We start from the raw sequence: 25,842 nt of genomic DNA, 5'->3' as shown, positions 1-25,842 counted from the left end.
AAAGCCACTTATCCATAAAAAGTCTTGTTTAAAGTGTCACAAGCCACCTGGGAGACACACCAAACATGTGGAAGAAGGTGCTCTGGTCAGATGAAACCAAAATCTAACTTTTTGGCCACAATGCAAAACGTTATGTTTGACGTAAAAGCAACACAGCTCATCACCCTGAACACACCATCCCCACTGTCAAACATGGTGGTAGTAGCATCATGGTTTGGGCCTGCTTTTCTTCAGCAGGGACAGGGAAGATGGTTAAAATTGATGGGAAGATGGATGGAGCCAAATACAGGACCATTCTGGAAGAAAACCTGTCTGCAAAAGACCTGAGACTGGGACGGAGATTTATCTTCCAACAAGACAATGATCCAAAACATAAAGCAAAATCTACAACGGAATGCTTCACAAATAAACGTATCCAGGTGTTAGAATGGCCAGGTCAAAGTCCAGACCTGAATCCAATCGAGAATCTGTGGAAAGAGCTGAAAACTGTTCACAAACGCTCTCCATCCAACCTCACTGAGCTCGAGCTGTTTTGCTAGGAAGTATGGGCAAAAAAAAAATTAGTCTCTGGATGTGCAAAACTGATAGAGACATTCCCCAAGCGACTTGCAGCTGTAGTCGCAGCAAAAGGTGGCGCTACAAAGCATTAACACAAGGGGGCCGAATAATATTGCACGCCCCACTTTATGTTTGAAGCCTGAAATGTGGCAAAAGGTTGAAAAGTTTAAGGGGGCACTGTATATTGTGGCTATTGTATGCAAATGCCTGGGCACCCTTGGCCAAATAAAACAGTCATAGTCAGTGAAACACAGTAAAAACAGCAAAAGAGTCTAATGTATAGTTAGTATAGTTTTTTTTTTTTGGACAAAGTTACGGACCTTGATTAGCAAATAAATTCTAAATTCTAAATTAAATTTCTCAATTTAAACCTTGTGCTAACACTAAAAATTAGCACCTCTTAAGATCCAAAAAAGTAATGATGCCCACACATGGGCAAGATTTGGATGATCAGAAACATTTAAATGTGAAATACAAGCAAAAATAGAAGAACTTCTCTGCATTGTATACTGTGTCTAGAATATCATGTCAACAGACCACAACTGAAAGAGCAGATGGAGTCTGGTGTGTAGTGGTGTCTAGTGTTCCACATCTAGCCACAGTCACTTACCTTGTCATAAATCCACTTCCCTCCTGTGTGGCACTACCTGAGGGAAGCTGCTGATTGGTCTGCTGCATGAGCGGTGGACTGACAGCCAAAAGGAGCATAGCACAGCGGTGGATGATACCGTTGCACGCTGTAGTATAAAGGTCCTGCCCCTCCTGTAGGGCTGTGCTGTTCCTGCGCTCCTGACCAGGCTGAATAAGCTCCTCTTGGACGCTGACACTGCCTGTACGGTCTCGCTCTCTGCCCCGCACCACCTCCCGTGCTGAGAGGAAACATTGAAAGATTTCTGCGTCCGCCAAGACACAGCACAGAGAGCAGCTGGGTTAGAGAAGCAGCAAAAAAGCTTTACACACAGTTATAAACACCACAGATAGCTTCTGTCATATGGTAAAAAGTTAAATCTTTGAATGAAGTGAGTCTCTCACATTACCTAATATAACACACCTTTTTCATGCCTCTATTTGCCCTTTAAATGCAAATACTTAAATTACGTATTTTCTAAATCTGTTTATGCTAGGAGGCCACAGTTTCACACCAAACAACTCAAATTCCCTTCAGTTGTGCCTGACTGACCACAGACCACAGAAATAGCAAAGTGTTACAAAAGATCAGTGCCACTATTTTACACAAGTAAAAGTGGGCTTTGGAAAGCAAATCTTGTCATGAGAAGTAGGTAGTCAGAGAAGATGCCTCACACACAGGTAAATCAACTAGCTACAAATCAAAGCAACAAAGCTTAGCATCGCTTGAAAAACTGGTTGCCCATCACAGACACCTAGCCACAGCAATGTTTTAGCAAATGCATACAGCTTTTGCATAATGTGCTGGCTAATTCATACTTGTGTTAGCTACTAACACCTACCACCATGTGTACTATAATTACTCTCACATATTTACCTACAAAATGAATTTCTTCCTAATTTAAACCATAGTTTAACTGCCTGTTAATGTGTTTTACTCAACGGCTGTGGCATTGACTGAAACGCCTACTCAGACACACGGTCTAAAATGGTTTTCCCATATCTTTAGCATGATTAAGATAATATTAATGTTTGCAATCATGTTACCAGTCCCCTTTAAGACTTAATTTTCAGTATCCTATAAGAAATATACAGTATTTTTAATTACTATGCAAGTTATGCAAATTATGTGGTTTAAAAGTTTGGACCGAAATCTGTATGGGGTTTAAGGGCTTAATTACTAAGCCAAATCAGTTAAATTACAACAACAAAAATACTTCCGTTATTATAAAATGTTTATGTGACAGAAAATGCTACTGCCAGAGCACAAGCCAGCAACAGCCAACACTACATCAGCCGCACAAAAACATGCATGTATTTGTGTATGTGTGCGCACAAGAACTCACTTCCCGCAGTCATGACCTCATGCTCCCTTTCCTCCTCTTCCTCCTCCTGCTCCTGGTGGCCCTCCTCTCGGTCTCTTTCGCGGTCTGCCCGTTCCTCCAGTTCAGCCTCTTCATCAATGGTGCGGGTAAAGGAGTGCTCCTGTGGGTCCAACTCCACTGACTCTACGTTATCAGAGATCTGCAGAAGATACACACAAACACACTGGTTGAGCAGATATGTATGAATGCATCTAAAAATCATGTAGATTTTGAAATGTGCATGTAGAACTGGGCAGTGAATGTGTGAGTGTTCCTGTACATTGCGGTCATACCCTGCGCTCTCTGGATGATGAGCGGGTTTGTGTGAGCTCCATGTTTTTACAGGCCAGCAAACGGTTTCGCACCTTATACACACTGCGGTACACCTCTGCCAACAGTTTACACGGCTGATACCTATTATACCATTTAACAGATAATGCGCAGAACACTTTCATTTAATTTCAATTTCATTATTGTACTTGTTACATACATTAGATGCGGACATCAAATAAACATTATTTAATGCTTAGGTACACAACTGCAGACACCATGAATATAGTGCCTCCAAGTAGTATTCAACCCCCTGCAGACTTTGCAAATTTAACAAGTTGCAAATAAGTCAGAGCCTTCAAACTTTGAACAAGAGCAGCATTTATTAACAGATGCATAAATATTACAAACAAAAAATATAAGTTGCTCAGTCAAATTATAATACATTTTAAACATAAAATATGGGTCAATTATTATTCAACCCCTAGGTTTAATATTTTGTGGAAAAACCCTTGTTTGCAATTATAGCTATTAATCATCCTGATCAGGCCGGCACAGGTCTCTGGAGTAATCTTGGCCCACTCTTCCATGCAGATCTCCTCCAAGTTATCTAGGTTCTTTGGGTGTTTCATGTGGACTTTAATCTTGAGCACCTTCCACAAGGTTTTCTTGGCTGTGTGCTTGGGGGTCGTTGTCTTATTGGAAGATCCTTGATGGAGGAGCGGAGGTTCTTGGCCAAAATCTCCAGGTAGGCTGTGCTATCCATCTTCCCGTGGATGCGGACCAGATGGCCAGGCCCCTTGGTTGAGAAGCAGCCCCACAGCATGATGCTGCCACCACCATGCTTGACTGTAGGGATGGTATCCTTGGGGTCGAATGCAGTGGGATCCTGTCGCCAAACGTCACGGGTGTGGTTGGCACCAAAGACCTCGATCTTGGTCTCATCAGACCAGAGAACCTTGAACCAGTCTGCCTCCAAGAGTCCTCCAAGTGATCATGAGCAAACTGTCTTGACATGGCGCTTTGAAAGTAAAGGTACCTTACGGGCTCGTCTGGAACGGAGACCATTGCGGTGGAGTAAGTTACTTATGGTATTGACTGAAATCAATGTCCCCACCGCCATGAGATCTTCCCGGAGCTCCCTCCTTGTTGTCCTTGGGTCAGCCTTGACTGTTCGGACAAGCCTGGCCTCGGCACGGGAGGAAACTTTGAAAGGCTGTCCAGGCCGTGGAAGGTTAATAGTAGTTCCATAAGCCTTCCACTTCCGGATGATGCTCCCAATGGTGGAGACAGGTAGGCCCCACTCCTTGGAAAGGGATTTGGCCTTGGAATGCTCCTTAGTCTTTCTCATGTTGACCATGTATGAGTGCTGTTCACAAGTTTGGGGAGGGGCTTAAATAGTCAGAAAAGGCAGGAAAAAACAGATAATTAATCCAAACATGTGAAGCTCATTGTTCTTTATGCCTCAATTACTTCTTAATACTTGAGGAAACCAAACAGAATTCTGGTGGTTTGAGGGGTTGAATAATAATTGACCATCTGAATAAACCTTTCACAATTTTAAAAAACAATAAACAAAGAAATAACATTCTTTTTTGCTGCAGTGCATTTCACACGTCCAGGCTGATCTACAGTCCAAATGTCACTATGCCAAGTTAACTCCAAATGTGTAAACCTGCAAAATCTGCAGGGGTTTGAATACTACTTGGAGGCACTGTCTATATATTAATAATAAGGTAGTTTCATTATCAAAATATGTGTATTAAATCATAAAGATATGTGTTGTGAAACTGTATTTATTACCTGCCCTCCCCACAGGCTTGGCCCAGCAACCCTGTGTGTTTTAGCAAGGCTGCCAGAACAAAGCGGGAAACTGTATCCAGCAGAGCCTCATTTGTTAAAGTCGCACTGTCCCAGTCTAAAGTCAAAACAGCACATAAGACAACACACCCAAAACTAAAATAAATACATACATACATACACACACTACATACACCTGTAGTGTTTGGAGTGCTCTAATACCTTAACTTGTGCTTGTAATGCTTCTTGGTTTTTAACATGTTTGCTTGTTTGACTTGAATAATGGATTTGCCTGTGTTTTGACCCCTGCATGTCCTGACCATGAGTTTTGCCTTAGCCCTTATAAAACTAGTATGTTACACACAACAGTACTTTTGAAATTATCTTGCCACTGTTTTCTTTCATAGGCCAGTTTTAAAGATAAGCCGCTAGTGTATGCATGTATTACCTTTGCTGATGGCATAGTCCTGCATGTTGGTCCACAGGCTGTGTGTAGGTTCCTTGGTAGAGCCAAGGGCCAGGTCCACTAATACACTCATGTCAGCACGCATAGGACAGTCAAAAGGTTTCTGCTCTTCATTCCCAGACAGAGCCACCTCCAGCAGAGAGCTGATGCACGTGTCTATATTGCACACACACATGTATTACATATAAAATGACCAGGTTATTAGCATAAAGAAATTAACAAAGAATGTTTGTGGTAGAGATGTCATAATAACATTTTGTTACCCAAATTCTTTTAAGTGAACAGATACCATCAGAATATATTTATTAATTTCAAGAATTAAATTACATTAATTTAATAATTATTACATAAGCCTGAACAAGTAAATATGATTTCTGTAGTGTTATGAAGTATCAGCCAATGGCAGTATAGACGTTCATAATTCATAATTATTACAGTCAATGGTTGCAACTCCCGTGATTGTAGCGTCTTGCTATTCTGCATACAGCTTGTTGATTCTTAGGTTGTGTATCCTTAGCATAACCTAAGAAATTTTTAGCATTTCTAGCATCAGCAGTATGTTTTGGTAGATGACAGTTCAAAGTGTTTCAAAAACTATTTCACAGACTGCCAGTAACTAATTGTACTGGCCTTTAAAAAGCTATATATTATTGTAACAACTACCGTTGCAGAGCACATTTGTTGGCTTTGACAGCACAAAAATGTGTACTGTGTTGAGTGCAGCATTTTTCTTGTTTTGAGTGCATTTGTGGTAGATCCGTATGAAATTCTAGTGTTGAGTGTACCTAGTTGTGGTATGTCCGTCTCCAGTCCATTGCTAAACAGTGGGGTTTTGAGCCAGTATGCCGAATGCTGTTCCTCTGGTGAAGGTGCAGTGCCTTGTAGCATTCCGCCAAGGCATCGACCAACAAGCAAAGCCACTGTGCGCTCCAAATCTACAAGCCACACCCAGCACTGTGCTGAACCAGATACACACACACACACCGGCTCCACTAGTTCTGGGGTTCCTGCAGTGAGACAAATTAATCTTTTATCCAGCAGGCTTAGAATTCTTTTATTCATTTAAGGCCTAATAATTAGGCATTTAAATTAAACATCAAAAAATATATATATTATTCAGTTATTCATATTATGATGGTTTTAAGATCTAACCATGAAGGGGCCACTGTAGCTCTTGGTCCTCTAATGGGGTTGCAGCTGGCAGTAGTCTATTGAGACGGTCTAATGGAGGCATGAGGTCTAATAAAAAGCTCAGCAGCGGTCGAGCCACCCACACAGGTAACAACAGCAATGATGTCACAATCTGACACAGCATGCTGCCAGCAGCAGACACGTAGATCACATCTACAACACATGTAAACACACATCAAAATTAACAAAGGTAGTAGGTTTGATTGCAGTTGTACTTGCCAGTAGACAAGCAAATCCATATAGGTGGGTTATCAGCTTTGATATTACACATTTCATTATGCTGTGTATGTACATACATCATTGTGCTTACCTCGTAGCTTCTCACGCACACTGCCATTTCCAGAGCTTTCTTTCAGAAGCATAGCTGAGCGAGTGAAGATGTCTGTGGCATGGGGCAACAACAACTGCAGGTGTTTATGGAGGAGAGCCACACTGCTGGAGCCCTGAGGCAAACAATACCCAAAAATTATCAAATTAGTCAATCCATCTGCAAACAATCATTCCACTTTCCTGAACGCAAATATTTACCTCTGCTACAAAGTTAATATGGCAGTAGGCCAGTAGTTGTTTCTGTAAAGAGCAGAGCAGCTCATGAAGGTGGGCTGGCTGGCTGCTGTCTGATGAAGATGTACCCTGCAGCTGCTTATCACTGTTCTTCTCCAACTCTCCGAATGCCTGATCCTGTTAACACAAAAACAAACTGATTCACACTCTACTTAAAGCAAACATGAAATTAGGTAGGAGTCACTGGTCTTAAATAAACAGTCATGTAAAAAGTCATGTTATCTGGAATGCTAGTTGAGCTGAAAGTGTTGCACACTAACCGTGTAGAATCCAAGGTTCCGGAGTAGAGTCTTCATAAGAATCTCTGCAAGATGAGTATCAGGATGTGTGTCTGGGTGTATGCCAGGGATGTGTGTGGAGTCTGAGGGCAGTGTTAGAGGCTCTGAGGCATCAGGGGGAGAGCTGTAGCCCAGCAGAGATGCTACATGTGTATGATCCTGGAGACTGGTTAGAATGATGTCCAACTGCATTCTCTAAAATACACACAAACATAGCTTCTAATACATACAATACCATACCATATCACAGGCCAACTTAGTAGTACACACGTGGACAAAATTGTTGGTACCCCTCAGTTAATGAAATAAAAACCCACAATGGTCACAGAAATAACTTGAATCTGACCAAAGTAATAATAAATAAAAATTCTATGAAAATGAATAAATGAATATCCAACATTGACTTTGAACCACGCTTTAACATAATTATTTTTAAAAGTAAACTCATTAAACAGGCCTGGACAAAAATGATGGCACCCCTGAAAATAATGTGACCAAAGGGACATGTTAAATCAAGGTGTGTCCATTAATTAGCATCACAGGTGTCTACAATCTTGTAATCTGTCAGCGGGCCTATATATAGGGCTAAAGGTAGTCACTATGCTGTTTGGTGACATGGTGTGTACCACACTCAACATGGACCAGAGGAAGCGAAGGAAAGAGTTGTCTCAGGAGAACAGAACAAGCATGTTAAAAGGTAAAGGTTATAAGACCATCTCTAAGCAGCTTGATGTTCCTGTGACTACAGTTGCACATATTATTCAGAAATGGGACTGTAGCCAACCTCCCTGGACGTGGCCACAGGAGGAAAATTTATGACAAAGAGACGGATAATACGAATGATAACAAAAGAGCTCAGAAAAACTTTTATAGAGATTAAAGGTGAACTTCGAGCTTAAGGAACATCAGTGTCAGATCGCACCATCCATCGTTGTTTGAGCCAAAGTGGACTTCATGGGAGACGACCAAGGAGGACACTATTTTTGAAAACAAATCATAAAAAAGACAGACTGGAATTTGCCAAACTACATGTTGAAGTCCCAAAGCTTCTGGGAGAATGTCCTATGGACAGATGAGACAAAAATGGAACTTTTTGCCAACGCACATCAGCTCCATGTTCACACACGGAAAAATGAAGCATATCAAGAAAAGAACACTGTCCCTACTGTGAAACGTGGCTCTTTTATGTTCTGGGGCTGCTTTGCTGCATTTGGCACAGGGAATCTTAAATCTGTGCAGGGTACAATGAAATCAAGACTATCAAGGGATTCTAGAGAGAAATGTGCAGCCCAGTGTCAGAAAGCTTGGTCTTAGTCGCAGGCCATGGGTCTTGCAACAGGATAATGACCCAAAACACACAGCTAAAAAAACCCAAGAATGGCTAAGAGGAAAACATTGGACTATTTTGAAGTGGCCTTCTATGAGCCCTGACCCAAATCCTATTGAGCATCTTCGGAAGGAGCTGAAACGGGCTGTCTGGAAAATGCACCCTTTAAACCGGAGACAACTGGAGCAGTTTGCTCTTAAGGAGTGGGCCAAAATACCTGCTGAGGGGTCATTGTCATTGACAGTTACAGGAATCGTTTGATTGCAGTGATTGCCTCAAAAGGTTGTGCAACAAAATATTAAGTTAAGGTTACCATCATTTCTGTCCAGGCCCGTTTCAAAAGTTTATTTTTTTTTTATAATTCTGTTAAAGTATGGTTGCATTTTTATTTATTATTACTTTTGTCAGATTCAAGTTATTTCTGTGACCATTGTGGGTTTTTCTATCATTAACCAAGGCGTACCAACAATTTTGTCCATGTGTGTACAGCTGTTCCAAAAGTTAAATTTCAACATTGCAATTCTACATTTGGGTTCCTTACCACTGCCTGACACTGTACAGTTGGGTCCAATAACATCACTATTGACACATGTTACTGAAAACCTGCTTTGTGAATGCATTTCAGCATGCAACCTTACTGCTTCTAGTTTACAATGTACTTTAGGGGTGTAAAGATTATGGACGTATGCATATTTTTGAAGGTAACTTGTACAGCACTGCTGTCAGCCATGTGACAATCATTTTGGCAGTCTCACTAACAATAAACAAACCAGACCTGTCCTTTGGAGAGGCTCTCCCAGCGATCAGGTCCTTGAGGAAGGAGTGAATGAAGAAGTTCCATTCTCTCCCTCAGAGGAGGCAGCAGCATTGTGGCACCAACAGACAGAGTTTCAATGACCGCCTTTAACACAAACAATTTATGGATTACATGCAGTATGCATGAACACCTTCACATTCATGAAAAGCAGCAAACACAAATAACAGACTCGCACCTCCTGAATTTCATCAGGCACTGATGCATCCATTAGTCTAAAAAGCAAGTTGCGAAGGGGCCGTGCTTGTCGACCCAGGATACTAGTGGCCACACCTCCGGCCAGAGCCAAAGCTAAATGATTGGACAGCAGCCTCAGACATAGCTTTAGGAAGTTATGATGCTCTCTGTGGGACAAAAATAGAAGTGATACAAGTCAAAAACAAGTGGCAAACTACCTTTCACAGTAGAATTACTAGGAAAATGGATAGTATTACAGCGTGAAGCAGCTATTACATACTTGGATGAGGGAAAAGGCAGCGGTGGAACCTCATTATTGATACCATCACAATAACGCTCCAGAAATGAGCGCAAGTGAGAAAAAGTGCTCTCCTCCAGATCTACACAGTAAGGCCTGTGCCATGCCACCACTTGTCTGCACACAACCACATATGAATGCATACAAACTAAGAGCAACTATCCATAAAGACATGTGATATAAGAAGGACTAATTCAAACAACCTTCTAAAACCAGTTACTTGTGCTGGGAATTATTATTAGTCTAGTTTGAAGGCTACTACTAACCTGTCTCTAGGCAGGGCAGTCCACGCCAGGCTGTGGGATGTGCCAGCAGAAATCTGCTGAATGGCCACTCCGTCTAAACCAATGACTTTCTTGGGTTTGGTAATGGGACCAGTGGAGTTGCCTTGACCGCATTGGCCCATGGAATTATTACCCCATGCATAGACCTCATTGTCTACAAAGTACAAACAAAAACAACATACATTAAAACATAAAAACAAACAACAATCTAGTCCATTAAGTTTTATGATAATGCAGTTTTATAACTTGATAGAAAACAAAAACAAGAAAATAATGATATGGTCTTTTACTACATGCAAGTTAGACTATTTTCATGCGTTTCATATGAAGATTACTCAAGTCGGTTGTGACAGCTAAACATACACAATATTCAACAGGGCCATGTTTGCTGTAATATCATTTCTGGACACCCAGAGCCTTGCCTTTAAAGTGAGACCCTCAAAAAGCAAGTTATACCCTCTCAACTCTGTTTTGCGTCAATATGTACTCCACAGCTCCATTATTAGGCCACCCCTCTGTATGCTTGAGTAAGTGGTTTAAAATGGAAAATAAATCAATAATGCTTTGTTCAATAGCCAAAGAGGGAAGACTTTAGGATGATTTTTTACGGTAATATGTAGTGCCTAATGGACGTATACTATAGATAATAGGTTGAAGGCAGCATTTTACCATGCGACAGTGCCAGACAATGACTGTCCCCAATGGATATGTCTACAACTCGAGTGGTAGCCAGCTCCTCAATCAACTTTGGTCTCAGAGCAGTGGCCTCAGATGACCCACATCCTAAACAGGCACCACAACCCCATGCGTACACCTAGAAAAACAAATAAAGAATGAACATACACAGTCAAACACTGATTTGTTGCAATCTTCCAAGATATTCCAATGAAAAACATACCTGTCCGGTGGAGGTAAGAGCCAGAGAAGACTGACTGCCAGCACATACTTTACGGATGAACATGCCCTGCAGAGCCTCAACCACTTTAGGTTTGTACACACGATTAGTATCTCCATGACCAAGTTTACCTGCCATTGAAAAACACACAAGTGATGTAAGTGAATAATGTACTGCATTCTAATTAGCACCGATCCACAGGACCTCAATATCTGTTGCCGGATGCTACTAAAAAAAGGTAACATCTGAAATCTTTACAACGTTACATGGTAAACGTAGACTCAGACTCACAGAAAACATCAAAGATGACTAAAACCCCTGCACACATTATCTCGTGAATAACTGTGGTGTTCTGCAAACAAGTATTTTCAACGTAACTCACCATTGTCTCCACCTCCGAAGGACCACACAGTTCGGCCATCTTTTGACAGCGCAATAGTGTGGGAACTCCCACAAGACACCTCACCCACATTACTGATGTCCTTCACAAGCGTAGGAATGTTTCTGCTGTTACTATCACCATGGCCTAAATATCAACATACAATATAGGCAATAAATACACTACAAACAAATATAAGCACTAAACAAATAAATGTAATTCTATAAACAATAACACCTTCAAATAAACTAATGATGCTTTGGACAATAAACGGCATGGTATTACATTGCTAAAAAGAAATAATTTCAAATATATATGTAATTATATATATATGTAATTATATATATATATATATATATATATATATATATATATATATATATATATATATAAATAATTATATATATATATATATATATATATATATATATATATAGATATAGATATATATATATATATATATATATATATATATACACATACATACATACACACACAGAAGTATATTTGTTTCAACAACATTGGTTTATATATGTAATAAATTGAAATTTACCAAGTCTTCCAAAATCACCTTCTCCCCAAGTGTACAGCTCCCCATCCTCACTAACAGCTGCACTATGTCTGTAGCCTGCTGACACACACACAACCACCTACACACACACAAAAACGCATACTGAGCCAATATACACTGTACAGCAATGTCTGTAAACACCTAGACAGTAATTCAACATCAGATGTATCTGCACTGCACACACTGCATTTGATATAAAATGATTAAGAAGTGTTCAAAATGAACACTTGAATTGCAGGGTTTTAAAATCCATACTGGATGAACAACAGAAAACCAGAAATACACAGTTTATGCAAATTTACTATAAATCTTTTATTTTATCAGATGCAGTGTCATGGCACTACTAGGTTAGATACAAGAGAGGAAATAACATTTTTACAGCAGATTCTGCATCTACAAAATTTTGCTTTCTTTCAATATGATCATTTAAAAGGCATCCTGAGGCTGAATGACCAGATTAAGTCTTACACACAACTGGGATGAAATAATGTCCAGTGACAGCATGATATGTGCGAAAAAAGACTTAAAATGAACTGTTCATGATTAAAAAGTATACCATTGCCTAGGCGCCAGTGAAAATGGCACATTAATAGAGTTCAGTGTCGAGTGTTTAACAAAAGTTTACAAAAAAAGGAATGTGTCGAAACAACGATTCAAAACTGTGTCCAAATGAATAATAAATAAAAGTACTAATGACAATGCATCCTATAGTCTCAAATAATTTTATAAATATAAATTAAATATGCAATACAAATGAGGTGTGCAAATTTGACACATCAGCATTTGAAATCACTATAATGTAGGCCTTTTAGAAACTTTAAGTTGGCCTGTTTGTGCAGGCATGTTCTGTAGCTATGATTTTCCTATTGCCATGTGTTTATTACTACAGAGATGTGCAAAAAAGACTGGGTACCAATTTCATGCCTTTCCTTCATCTACCACTGCAGTGCTTACTGTGCCACTGGCTGACACACAATCCCAGAAGGTTTTCTACAAGTTGTGGTCAAACACCTAAATTTGTACTCAATTAATTAATGCACAACCACCTCAACTAAACCTTCCAGCAGTTCTTAGTTGTCCAATTATGGTTTTCTATTGCCTTTCTGATCAGCATACAAGCACCTGAGAGTGTTCTTGGTCTTCCAAACCTTACCATGACAGAATTTATTAATGAAATTTCAGATAGAGGAAACAATATCATTTTCTTAACCCCATCTTTTTTGTCTCAAATCTCAAATTGAGATTCATCTTTTAAAATAGTGTTAAAAAAATCAACAACATATGCAACCTAGCAAGTATATTTTAGTATATTAGACTGCAAAAAAAAAACCTAAGCAAACACCAATTGTAATTCAAAATATAAATCACAATTGCCCTGGTTTTGCTTTGGGATCAAGTCCTTGTATGCTATTTTATAAGGTCATTACAATGTCAAATTAGCCAAACATTTTCAGCATCTTTTTGAGTGTAGTGGGTCTTTATTACCTTTCCTTGCAGGGGTCCTTGTATGAGTTTGGGATATTTCTGTGTGGAACTGTTGCCATGACCCAGTTTGCCATAGTCTCCATCACCCCAGCTAAACACTTCCCCTTCACTTGTAAATGCCAGAGTGTGACCATCTGAGCCTTTGGATGATGAAACTTTCTTTATAGCGCGATGGGGTTCAAAGGTTAACTTCTTAAGAGTGGACTGGTTGTTGGAATCACCCAGTCCCAAGCGACCATAGCTTCCCTTTCCACATGCCCGAACCGAGCCATCAGAAGAGATGACAAATGTGCAGTACTGACCAGCCTCAATCTAAGATTAAACACAATGTGGCACAGAGCATTACAAATTCGTCACCAAGTCAAGTAATGTGAGTAAAATGAGACATTTGAGACAAAAAACAAATGATTAATTCCAAATATTAGTCACTATCAGGGGTGTAAATATGTTTTCTTAGAGAGGAAGCTTCCAATTTTTCTGGAAATGCATCATAAAATCTCAATTTACTATTTTGGTGCATTCTTAAAATATTATTGCACATAATTAGATCGCATTAGATCCATCCAAATAAATACCATTAGAACATTTCCAAAATGTATGCGATTCAAATGACATCTTAAGACTGATTCATTAGACAAAACTATTCACTGCTTACCGTCTGTGCATCACTAAAGCTGGGCGCTAGTTTGGGCTGGAGAATCTTTTCCTGCGTTCCCTCCACAAGCTGGTGGCTGCTGTTACTGCCCCAGACATAGACTTCACATGTCTCAGACACCATGGCTGCCTCGCCTGTCTGTATGCTGTCTGGACTTGCACATGTCCTTGAATAATCCGAGGCCATGCGGCAAACCTGTCACATCACCACAGAAAATCACTAGCAAGAATTTTTTGTTCCCATGACCAAGGTAAATTAATAATACCCTACACAATGTGTGAGGGGCAAATTTTTACCTCTTCAAAAAGACAAAGTGCAGCCTCATATAGGGAGCAGAGACCATCTGGTGTTCGAGTTGGTTCCCTCCATTGGCTCCGGTCCACAGATGAACCCTACAAAACAGTCATTTAGCCTTTCAATATCAGTCTGAATTTGGAATTCCTCAAATCAAAAACAAAGCCCAGACTTATATTGTAAATCATTAAAACAATTAATGTCAAATGTATAATTGTTATGACAACCGACACTTCTGTACCAAGTCAATGCCAACAATGCAAACATTGTCAATGACAACAAGTGGAGAGGAAACGATCTGCAACTATAGGCAAAATTGTGATTTCTCCAAACTGGCATGGCAGCATAAGACAACACATACAGAAGGGGAAGAAGAAGGTGCTCAAGGTGAGCATTACAACACATGGAATGGTGCAGGGAGTTGAGTCGGATGATCAGGGATTAGTTCACAAATTGTCACAGAGCTTTAGAAACGAAAGGAGGAAACACTTCAAACTTATCTAAGCACAGTTGTGTACAGACATCCAGATCTGTACACAGAATTCCAGGTGAGAGTGTTTCAACAAAACTATAATCTGGAATGTTACCATTGCCTTTCTGAACGCAGTTCAAAAACCAACAAACAATAGCTTGCAATGGCTCATAACCAGGAATACTAGCACGCTGTGCAGCAACCTCTTTGGTTTTCTTAACACCAGAAACTAGCCTACTTAAATGTTTTACTATATGTTATTATGTATAAATGATCCTATAATAATCACTAGATTGTTGCTACATGTCACTGTTTTTTTGTCTTGTTTTGTATTACACTGAGGCTATTTGCATTATTTGTTTCCAGATTTGTTTTCAAATTGAGGCAGCTCAGTTCTGCAGTAGAAATGCTATGCCACCATAAAGTTGATTTGTTTTGGATTTGTTTTTTAGTACAATATTGCTTTGTGTTAAATAATGGTTATGTCTTTTTTGTTACTTTTAGGTAACCCTTTATTAATATTCATCCTACTCTTGTTGCTGAAAAATGGAATTTAATACTGGATAATAACTGTGTTCATGTTAAAATGCGATTATTTAATTGGTTTATCCTTCTTAGTATTTCAAAGTAAGCAAGGATTGTAGAATTTTCAAATACATTTAACTTTTAACAAGTTGCAAAGTAGTAAAGAGTAGTTGTAGGGTAACAGCATTAAGGACTGAGGTACAGACTACATACCAGTGAGCGTCTCATCTGCATGAGAATGTTCATGAAGCAGTCATATCCCATTAGGCCCTCCTGGCTCTGCACAGCCTGGCTGGGCTCCAGGCTGCTGACCCCCGCAGACGCAGCCAGCGCCATCTCTACCCACTCCAACAAGTAGCGTAGGGAGCCCCTCTGAGCTGCCAGCCCCAGGAGCAGCTCACATGCCAGCCTCCTGCCCACCACGTCTGCCCCCGAGTGCCGCATGGTCACTCCCTTCAGGAACGTAGTTACCTGTGCCAAGCAGTCCAGGCCCATCGGTGGAATCTTGCTTTCATTGGCCAGTGAAAGTGGTGGCAAAGAGCCGACCACTTCGATGGCAGTGGTAATAACATCATTGCAGAGGTTCATTCCGGGTCCGGTGGGTGGAAGCGTCCAACTTTGCCGTAACAAAGCGAAAAGCAGACTAAGACCTGTCCTCACACCCATCTCAATTAGTGCATCTGTGCTGGAGCGAGGCCGCTCGCTGACGGCCTGCAGCTCGGCTGAGTTCAGTGTGCTCTCAGGTGAGTGCTGCTGCTGTTTCACCTTGCCCTTGTCATGGTACTTGTTGGAAAGTGCGTAAAAGATCCGCTGCAAGACTAAAAGGCGCTTGCGCAGGGCAGCAGCAAACGGTGAGTCGGAGCAGACCGTTTTAGCCAAGGCAAGCTGGCTGGCCAAAAGTGCGTCCAGATAGTGCTCTTGCTCATCGCTGGACAGACATTCTCGTTCAAAGTCTGGCAGCTGGGGCCCTTTTAAGCACAGCACTTGTTGGGGCAGCATCACCACTTCTTTATTGACCAGGAGCTTGGAGTACAGCAGGGCCACACCCTCACGTGTGGAGATGGATTCGCTGTCCTCAGCAATCCAGGAGCTGTTCAGGTGCTCCAGCCATTTTAGCTTCACTGGTGGGATCATCGCGGCCATGGTGCCGCCTCACATGCACACCGTCACACCTGTCAAGTGTCCACAAGTATTAGATTAGTAGTAACAACAATTGTACCATGTAACAATGACAAAAAGCAAGGCATTCATTTACTTGAAATAAATGGGCAAATCAGCAGTGAAAGCTATTCTGCATCAGTGTATGTCGGATACAGTAAACTAAATTTCAATTATTGAACTGTCATGAAATTCTTCAATGATCAGTTTACAAACGTGACCCAGACGTTTACATAATGGATCACACAGGCTACTTTTATAAGTTTACATTTTATGGCCTGGTGCACACTTCATAAGCTGTTTGATCTAGTCAAAAGTAATGCAACATGAGCCACTTCCAAAGAGCACTGCATGGGGATTTTCTGCATAAACTCACAAACACAAACACACATGACACTGTATTACAGGTAGTGAGGTTACAATGTGAATCTTTGCCAGTTCCTTGTGGCAAACGCTTGATTATTAACTTATCTATCAAGTCATATTTTCATCAGTAGGCCAACCCACCTGATTATTTCCCACCAACTTTGTCTAGAAAGTTACAAGTCAAAACGTCTGTTCAACTACTTCCGAGAATTTGTGGGGGAAACCGAAGCCCAGCTAGGTGTTATTACTATTGTCAGAACACAACTAGAGTGAAAATAAAAACATATTTCCTTTACTTTTATTCACCTTTAAATATAGGCTACATAACTGTGACAGCCCTGTACATTGACTAAGCAAACTCGTTTTTTCTGAGGCAGTTATCTGAGGCTCTGCAGAAGCGGTTAATCAATGGCAAAGTTTGTTTGCTAAAAAACTACTGACTGCGATGTAGTGTCCATTTGCTAACTCCTATGTATATATTTACTATAGCTATAGCTATATTTTACGTACAGTGTTGGTAAAATCGGACGATTAAATCATATATCAGTGATTAGCTAGCTAGCTAGTTTTCTTAATACCGGGGAAAATCACAGACAACTTGCCAGCCCTCAACAATAACCGACTAACACTTAGCATGTTAACCGAGGATAACTGTGCATATTACAATTAATGATCTGTAACAAACATTATCGCTAGCTCCATGTGTCATATTTATGAATAATTATGAAAAGGTGCGGTTTGCCTAATCATCCAGCTGCCTTGCTAACCCTACTGCCCACCGATTATTGACGTAGCTAGCTACCTAGCTAATGCTAACGACTGCGTTAACTTCATGTACACAGACATCAACGAGGCAATGGACTCGTTGGGATAAAGCTAATGTCTGTATCACTAAAACACTGCAACAACATTGTAAGGGACCTATTCGCTACTTAGTTTGGTGCCGTGAAGGTATAACCCCAGGAACAGCTAGGGTTGGCTAGCTGCCGTTAGCAAAAAAAAAACGTCAGTACTCTGGCAGATATAGCTAGCTAGCTAGCTAGCTAGTGCTAACATTAGTAGCTAGCAAGCTATGTTAGCTCAGGCTGACTAATCCAGAAAACGAAACAGTAGCAAAGGTAGCAAGCAGTTGCTGAGATGTGTAGCATGCTACATGGGTGATGTTTTGAAACCCGTAAAATGGTTTAGGAATGACCAACCTTGGTGAAAATGCCAAGTCAATACAAAGCCATTGTATATCAGGTCTAGTGCTAGCTAGCTAGCTAGCTAACTAACTAACTAGCCGGCTGGTTGCCAGGCTATGTCGTTAGCTGTCCATGTCTGCACATGAGTCAGCTCAGCTGGTGAAATTCCTAGGTCTGCTATCTCTAGCTATAATCTCACAGCAGCGGCCCACTAATCATTCATTAAATGATATACCTGCAGTCAGAATTACTAAAACGTGACTTTTTAAGCAGACTGAAGACGTTCTAAGTGGCCAAGGCCTTGTCTTGACCTGTCTGCTGTTTCTTAAGCATAATCAGTAGAAGGTGAAACTGGAGCTTACCACAAACTGTCACAGGCCTCTTCTGTGTATAAACAATATAAAAGGCGTTCATTGTTACCACTTCAGCACGTGTACGTGCTGATGCAAAGCAAGCAATCCCTACTGAGTTGAGAACCTCATCAACCTGGATGAAAGAAATGCTAAGACTGAGAGGGAGAGGACTCCTGTCTCCCTCGCCTCCGCTCCCACTACGATGCGACCAAAGCCTCTCGACTCCTCTCCCTCCCTACCTCTCACCGAGCCCCAGCCCCAAAGGCGCACTGACGTGTGTGTGTGTTTGTAAAAGAGAGTATCAATGCACAGCTTTACACAAAAGTATGGGCATACCTGGCCAAATGACATACTTTGTTGATTTTCTTAAATAAAAAGAAGTAAACAGAATCAATTAAAATAATTACACAAAAAAATTTAAGGCACGTTTACTTTATTTCATAACTTCAAAAAACAGACACATACAAATTTCAACACCTCTCTTTTTCAGAACTTTGAGGTTAGTGTAAAATGGCCAGTGTGGTCTTATTAGTTGTTTGCCAGCCAGCTTACATTTGTGTTACGTCATGTGCTGGGCTCAGTAGAGTTTATAATTAATCTTGCCTAAAACGCTCAACAAATGCTGTTTGAAACATTGTTTTCCTTGTTTTAATTGTCACCATTGTGATTAAAAATCTAAAAATCATTTTGTAATAAAATACATGAACTGCAGGCATCCAGGGGAATCCAGGGGGAAATCTGCTTTGCTTCTGCGCTGTAAGCTCAGTGAAGGTGGTCTGAGACACACTTGGGCCATGAGAAGGGGCGGGTCTACCAAATAAGTGAGTGAGTCTGGCTCCTCCTCTGGTCTCTACTGTGCAAACTCTGGTTGCAAATTTGACAACATAGCAAACAATTTTAGCTTAATTTCTATATAACAGAAGGAAATGAAACCAAGTTGTCCATGGTTTTTACAGTCATTGCCTGGACCTCACTACAGGATAATCAGGTCAATTTGCTCCTCCTGACAAATAGCAAAATGTTGCTAAATGATGATCTTCCCAGATTATCCTAAAGTGTGTGGTGTCTGTCATCCAATCTTTAGTCCTAGAGTCTTCTCCTAGTGCAGTCAGGGCCACCTCCATTATTAATCACGAACGTAAAACATTTCATAGTTACGACAAATGTATTTCATATTCATGACTTTTCATGACATATTCATGAAGCAAAACTCTGAGCCAAATATAAATAAGCATGAGGGCAATAAAATAATACAGGAATTACATATCCTTCTGCAAACCCACCATCATGACACTCTATTTTATCCATTTAACAAAAGCAGTCAGGATGATAAACTACAAATAATACTGGGCTACAGAAGTTTGGATATAGTTAATACTTTAATATATATAAAAAGTATTAATCTTTGTCTTATTGTATTATTTCATACTTGCATTTACATTTACATTTAAGGCATTTAGCAGACGCTCTTATCCAGAGCAACTTACAAAAGTGTGTTGCTATTTACCCAAGAATAACTTGAGCTAGTTTGAATAGACTAAAAATTCAAAGATACCTCTATGTTTAGACACTACTAAACACAAGTCAATATGGAGACCGTACTCTGTTATTTGCCCAAGTATTCTTGGAAGAGGTGGGTCTTCAGTCTGCATTTGAAGGAGCTGTTCGGACACCCAGGGGAAGTTCGTTCCCGGGACAGGACAGAAAAAAGCCTGGGCGCTTGTCTTCCGTGGATTTTAAGGGATGGTGGGTCAAGCCGAGCCGCACTTGAAGTTCGAAGGCCTCTTGGAGCAGATTGGCTTTTGACCATTGCCATCAAGTATGGAGTAAATCCATTGCCATATTTTTAGCTGTTGTTGATGGGACATTAGGAGACTTTCACTTCTATATATTAAATTTTAGTAGCTGTCCTGTCAGACAGTATTTCCTGTATACACTTGGTTGTATTGACTATTTTAAGAGGGTGTGTGAATGGGAGAGTGTAATTATCTCTACTCTGCAGGCACAGATAGGAGTGTCACAAGAACTGTATCAGACATCACACATGGACAAAATTGTTGGTACCCCTCAGTTAATGGAAGAAAAAACCACAATGGTCACAGAAATAACTTGAATCTGACAAAAGATGAAAATGAACAAATGAAAATCCAACATTGATTTCTTTGAATTATTTTAAAAAGTAAACTCATTAAAGTCCTGGACAAAAATGATGGTACCCTCGAAAATATGGGGTGACCAAAGGGACATGTTAAATCAAGGTGTGTCTACTAATTAGCATCACAGGTGTCTACAATCTTGTAATCAGTCAGTGGGCCTATATATAAGGCTACAGGTAGTCAATGTGCTACTTGGTGACATGGTGTGTACTACACTCAACATGGACCAGAGGAAGCGAGGGAAAGAGTTGTCTCTGGAGATTAGAAAGAAAATGATAGACAAGCATGTTAAAGGTAAAGCAGCTTGATGTTCCTGTGACTACAGTTGCACATATTATTCAGAAATTGAAGATCCATGGGACTGTAGCCAGCCTCCCTGGACGTGGCCGCAGGAGGAACATTTATGAAACATCAAAGAGACAGATAATACGAATGGTAACAAAAGAGCCCAGAAAAACTTCTATAGAGATTAAAGGTGAACTTTAAGCTCAAGGAACATCAGTGTCAGATCGCACCATCCGTCGTTGTTTGAGCCAAAGTGGACTTCATAGGAGACGACCAAGGAGGACACCATTGTTGAAAACAAATCTTAATCAAAAAGCCAGACTAGAATTTGCCATACTACATGTTGACAAGCCCCAAAGCTTCTGGGAGAATGTCCTATGGACAGATGAGACAAAAATGGAACTTTCTGCCAAAGCACATCAGATCTATGTTCACAGATGGAAAAATGAAGCATATCAAGAAAAGAACACTGTCCCTACTGTAAAACATGGAGGAGGCTCTGTTATGTTCTGGGGCTGCTTTGCTGCATCTGGCACAGGGTGTCTTGAATCTGTGCAGGGTACAATGAAATCTCAAGACTATCAATGGATTCTAGAGAGAAATGTGCTGCTCAGTGTCAGAAAGCTTGGCCTTAGTCGCAGATCATGGGTCTTGCAACAGGATAATGACCCAAATCACACAGCTAAAAACACCCAAGAATGGCTAAGAGGAAAACATTGGACTATTCTGAAGTGGCCCTGACATAAATCCTATGGAGCATCTTTGGATCAACTGGAGCATTTTGCTCATGAGGAGTGGGCCAAAATACCTGTTAAGGGGTGCAGAAGTGTCATTGACAGTTACAGGAATCGTTTAATATCAGTAATTGCCTCAAAAGGTATGCAACAAAATATTAAGGTAAGGGTACCATCATTTCTGTCCAGGCCTGTTTCATTAGTTTTTTTTTTTTTAATAATTCCATTGAAGCATGGTTCAAAATCAATGATTTTCATTTGTTCATTTTCATTGAATTTTTATTTGTTATTACTTTTGTCAAATTCAAGTTATTTCTGTGACTATTGTGGGTTTTTCTTTCATTAACTGAGGGGCACCAACAATTTTGTCCACGTGTGTACACAACTTTCTCTTGTACACACACACTCCGACACACACATATACAAAATTTCATGATTAATTGACCAAAATAATGTTCCAAGATGACCCAGAAAGGTTTAAATGAGAAATAAAACAGTTTTTACATAGAATCTCATTCCTAACCACTTGAAGTTGACATTTTACCAGTTTGTGAGGTTTTCTTCTGACAGCGACAATATGGTAGATGGCATACAAAATCTTGCAGCCTTGGCTAAGTGTTTTTAGTTACTTACAAATAGTCACATAGACACGTTTGCATGGGTCAACAGCCATGCACCTGGGGTCATTGTACTTACTGTTATCCAACAGAGAATTGCAGCCTATTTATAATTTATGAGCCCTGCTGCCCTCTGCAGGTTAAAAATACAATATACATGTCTTCAGATTTCTATTGCTTGCAGGCCTTGCTTGTAAAAATCAAAGCAGGATCACATCTTGAGGATGTTCAGTATGAATAGAGGACAAGAATAGAGGAAAAATGCATTATCAACTGAAATTCTAAATTTCACATTTTTGACCCATGTTCTACACTTTTACAGAATGTGCAATTTATTATTGAAAAACATAAGGCAACAGACAAAAGATGCTTAAATTAATAAATTATGATTCATTATATTGAATTTAGCCTTTCAGTAATGAAGCTGATACTCCTGTTAAACCCCACATGGCCTGTATCATATTTGTGGCATTAAAAGTACCATTTTATTTAATAGTTTAAATTGAAGTGATTCACAGATCATAAGGATGAGAACTTACACAATGAGAACTTACACCAGCCAGTGCCACGAACCATGGCAGATTATGTAAACATGAACTGAGCAAGTAATCAGGAACACACTGCTTTGGAATAACAGCTTGTACACAGTGACCTTTCTTTAGTCCATCCACACACACACACACACACACTCCCTTACCGAAAGGTCAGTAGTAGGCCACCATGTAAATGAATTACTCCAGCTACATAAGCCAAGTTTACATAAAGCAATCCTCCAGAACATCTGATAGATTTGTGTACATGGTCTCTAACCCTTCTAAATCCTTTTATGGGAAGTTATTCCCATAACATTTTAATTTCCTTTAAATTTCTACAATACAAAGCAGCAGGTATATAACTGGAAACAGAAGAAAATGTACATTTACACTTACATTTATGGCATTTGGGTGACATTGCTATCAGGAGCAACTTACATCTCAATGTTAGAACTTTACAGGCAACAAGATCTCATACAATTTGTATATACCACTAAAATGCACCCCAAAAACATGTAACATTTGCACAAATTTATTTGTATATGCTTTACGATTCACATGGAGCTCCCGTCTGAGATTTCATACATAATTTCTTAGTTTCCATCCACTGTTTGAGAAAAAAAGAAGCTAAAGCAATTTATCTGGGTGGTAGATATATAGAATACCTACAAACTAACAAACATTTAACCATGTTAGCCACTTCCAGAGCCCTGCTCGAGGCAGCCTAGAATGTACAGATACCATCCAGTATTTAGTTAATCTAAATCAATCCTTCCTTAATGTAAATGAGGTAAGCAGCTGAAGAGATAAGATGAACTGAACAAATTAGTACAGTGGCTGGAGTGCACAAGCCAAAAATAAACCGTGTTCTTATAACTGTATTCTTGTGGTAAGAAATGACTACTATATGAACTTTATAGTTTGTTTATGTTAATTTGTATTAATTGTAATAATATGTAGTCTAAATATACACTTAGTCCTGAGATAATTAGCACAGTACTGAACATTTGGGAAAAAAGTACATTTAGAGCACTTTTTTTTTCAGTGTAAGGATGCTATAAATGAGGTAGATGCAGGTGCAAAGTTCATAAATTATGAGCCAGGTGTGTTATGTAAGCTCTGTCTGTAGATCAATTTGGCATGTTTCTGTAGAGTAGTGGGTACCAACAACGTGTACAAAGTACATGGCCTTGTGCAAGACTTTAAACACTACATTGACCTACCTTTGGAACATGATTGAGATGTAAGTCACTTTGAATTGGAGTGTGAGTAGTTAAGTGAGTATTATTTCCATGGTCCATGGTCAGTCATCCCCTTTGGCACATATCACAGCTTGTACATTCTATTTGTAGCCAGCTAAAAGTCTTTCAATATTTTTTTTTTTTTTTAGGGTTTTCCCCACTTTTCCTTGTAAAGGCTTCTACTTTTATGTTTTGACATGTCTAGCTGGTTTGTGCTTTTGGAAGTTGACCATTAAAGGACTTTATGGGTGTGTTTAGGATCATTATCCTGCTGTTTAAACCATCTTCTATTAATCTTCAGTTTTTTTACAGACAGTGTGATGTTTGCTTTTAGAATTTGTTGGTATTTAATTGAATCCATGCTTCCTTCTGCCAGTGAAATGTTCTCCATACTACAGGCTGCAACACAAAACCAAAGAATAATTGATCCACCACTGTGCTTAACACTTGAAGATTTAAACATATTTGATATAACATTTTGCACTGCTTTTTCTCCAAACATTGTCATTGTCCAAACATGGTCATTGCAGCCAAAATATTACATTTAATTTTTTCCAGATTTGTTTCCAAGAAGCATCAGGCTTGATTAGATGTTTCAATATGAACTTCTAATGCTGAATTTTGTGGAAAAGGAACAAAGTTTGATGACATGAAGGTCATATTTGTGCAGGGGTAGATACACAGTAGATGGATGCATAATCATTCCAGAGTCTGCTAAATCTACTACAAGTTTGTTTTGGTCAAACAAGTGCTTTGGACTTAGCAGTCCTACCAGCAGTTCCTAGCGCTAGGCAGTTTGTTAGAGGAGCCCATGGCTGATAATTGTTGGGACAAGGCTTGAGGAGTGTACTAGGGCATCTAAAAAAATAGAACATTGTAAATTCTTTTTTGTTCATGATTTAATTTTAAAAGATAAACTGTTATATTTTATATTCATTACATGTAAAGTGACATATTTCAAGCTTTTTTGTTTGATCAGTATGGCTTATAACTCATGAAAATGTGTAATCCAGTATAATATATTATTAGAATACTCAAACTGTATAAATACCATATATCTATAATTCTAGGCTAGTTCAGCACATGCAACTAAAATCATGGGGAAGACTTCACAGACTACACACATGACACACAACTGACTTCACAGTTTTCCAGGAGATTATCAACACCCTCCACAAACAGGGAAAGCCCCAAATGTAATTGCTGAAAAGGCTGGCTGTATCCAAACACTTAATGGAAAGTTGGAAAATGTGGTAGGAAAAGGTGCATGAGCAACAGGGCTAACCACAGCCTTGAGAGGATATTCAAGAAAAGTTGATTCAAAAACTTTGAATCTGAACTTTGGCCTGAGGTGGTTGTCCGGGCATCTAGAGCAACCACACACAGACTACAACTTCCAGACTCCTAAGCAACGACGTCAGAAGCATCTAACCTGACCTAAAGGGAAAAGGTTCTGGACTGTTGCTCAGTGATCCAAAGTCCTCTTTTCAGATGGTTTGGGGTGCCATGTCATCTGCTGGTGTTGGTTCCAAAATCCTAAGTCTACCACCACAAGATTTTAGATCACTTTATGCTACGATGGAGATGCCATTTTTCTTTTCCAGCAGGAAAACACAGTGACAAACTACTACCAAATGGTTTACTGACCATGATGTTACTTCAGGTTTCCGGATCTGACAGTTTCTACATTACAATTTATACATTGTCAAGGATTGTGTTGACCCAACAACACCGATGAGTTGACGGCCACTATTAAAGCTACCTGGGTTTATTGATTATCATGCTGGTAAACATGCGGATGCTCATGTATGTCATTTGTTTAAGGGGCTTTTTTGCATACTTCAGACCCTTCTGAAATATACTGGCGAAGGCCAGTATCATAATTCAGATCAACAGATGGCACAGTCCTAGTGTGTGTGCA

General features: G+C 39.8%; 1 protein-coding gene across 5 annotated transcripts in view; it reads right to left on the bottom strand.

Annotated features, from left to right (window-relative positions):
- The window catches only part of herc1 (HECT and RLD domain containing E3 ubiquitin protein ligase family member 1), a 50,256-nt gene extending 31,653 nt beyond the window's left edge, over positions 1-18,603 (bottom strand). For all 5 annotated transcript variants that reach the window (XM_072660635.1, XM_072660638.1, XM_072660637.1 and 2 more), the window contains exons 1-23: positions 18,365-18,603; positions 15,508-16,466; positions 14,300-14,395; positions 14,004-14,198; positions 13,349-13,660; positions 11,846-11,942; positions 11,296-11,439; positions 10,917-11,044; positions 10,688-10,832; positions 10,001-10,172; positions 9,717-9,851; positions 9,438-9,603; positions 9,221-9,346; positions 7,101-7,313; positions 6,805-6,957; positions 6,587-6,719; positions 6,238-6,429; positions 5,871-6,092; positions 5,068-5,241; positions 4,623-4,737; positions 2,843-2,963; positions 2,532-2,709; positions 1,169-1,451 (exon numbers count right to left, since the gene is read on the bottom strand). In XM_072660635.1, coding sequence (XP_072516736.1) covers positions 1,169-1,451; positions 2,532-2,709; positions 2,843-2,963; positions 4,623-4,737; positions 5,068-5,241; positions 5,871-6,092; positions 6,238-6,429; positions 6,587-6,719; positions 6,805-6,957; positions 7,101-7,313; positions 9,221-9,346; positions 9,438-9,603; positions 9,717-9,851; positions 10,001-10,172; positions 10,688-10,832; positions 10,917-11,044; positions 11,296-11,439; positions 11,846-11,942; positions 13,349-13,660; positions 14,004-14,198; positions 14,300-14,395; positions 15,508-16,437 — 4,430 coding nt within the window. In that variant the 5' untranslated portion in view covers positions 16,438-16,466; positions 18,365-18,603. The remainder of the gene's footprint in view (positions 1-1,168; positions 1,452-2,531; positions 2,710-2,842; positions 2,964-4,622; positions 4,738-5,067; positions 5,242-5,870; positions 6,093-6,237; positions 6,430-6,586; positions 6,720-6,804; positions 6,958-7,100; positions 7,314-9,220; positions 9,347-9,437; positions 9,604-9,716; positions 9,852-10,000; positions 10,173-10,687; positions 10,833-10,916; positions 11,045-11,295; positions 11,440-11,845; positions 11,943-13,348; positions 13,661-14,003; positions 14,199-14,299; positions 14,396-15,507; positions 16,467-18,364) is intronic.
- Between the last annotated feature and the right edge of the window lie 7,239 nt (positions 18,604-25,842).

The sequence above is a fragment of the Salminus brasiliensis genome, chromosome 17 (assembly GCF_030463535.1).
Source record: "Salminus brasiliensis chromosome 17, fSalBra1.hap2, whole genome shotgun sequence".
NCBI classification, from domain to species: Eukaryota; Metazoa; Chordata; class Actinopteri; order Characiformes; family Bryconidae; genus Salminus; species Salminus brasiliensis.
The sequence above is the reverse complement of the archived record's forward strand: the minus strand, read 5'-3'. Positions and strand labels throughout refer to the sequence as shown.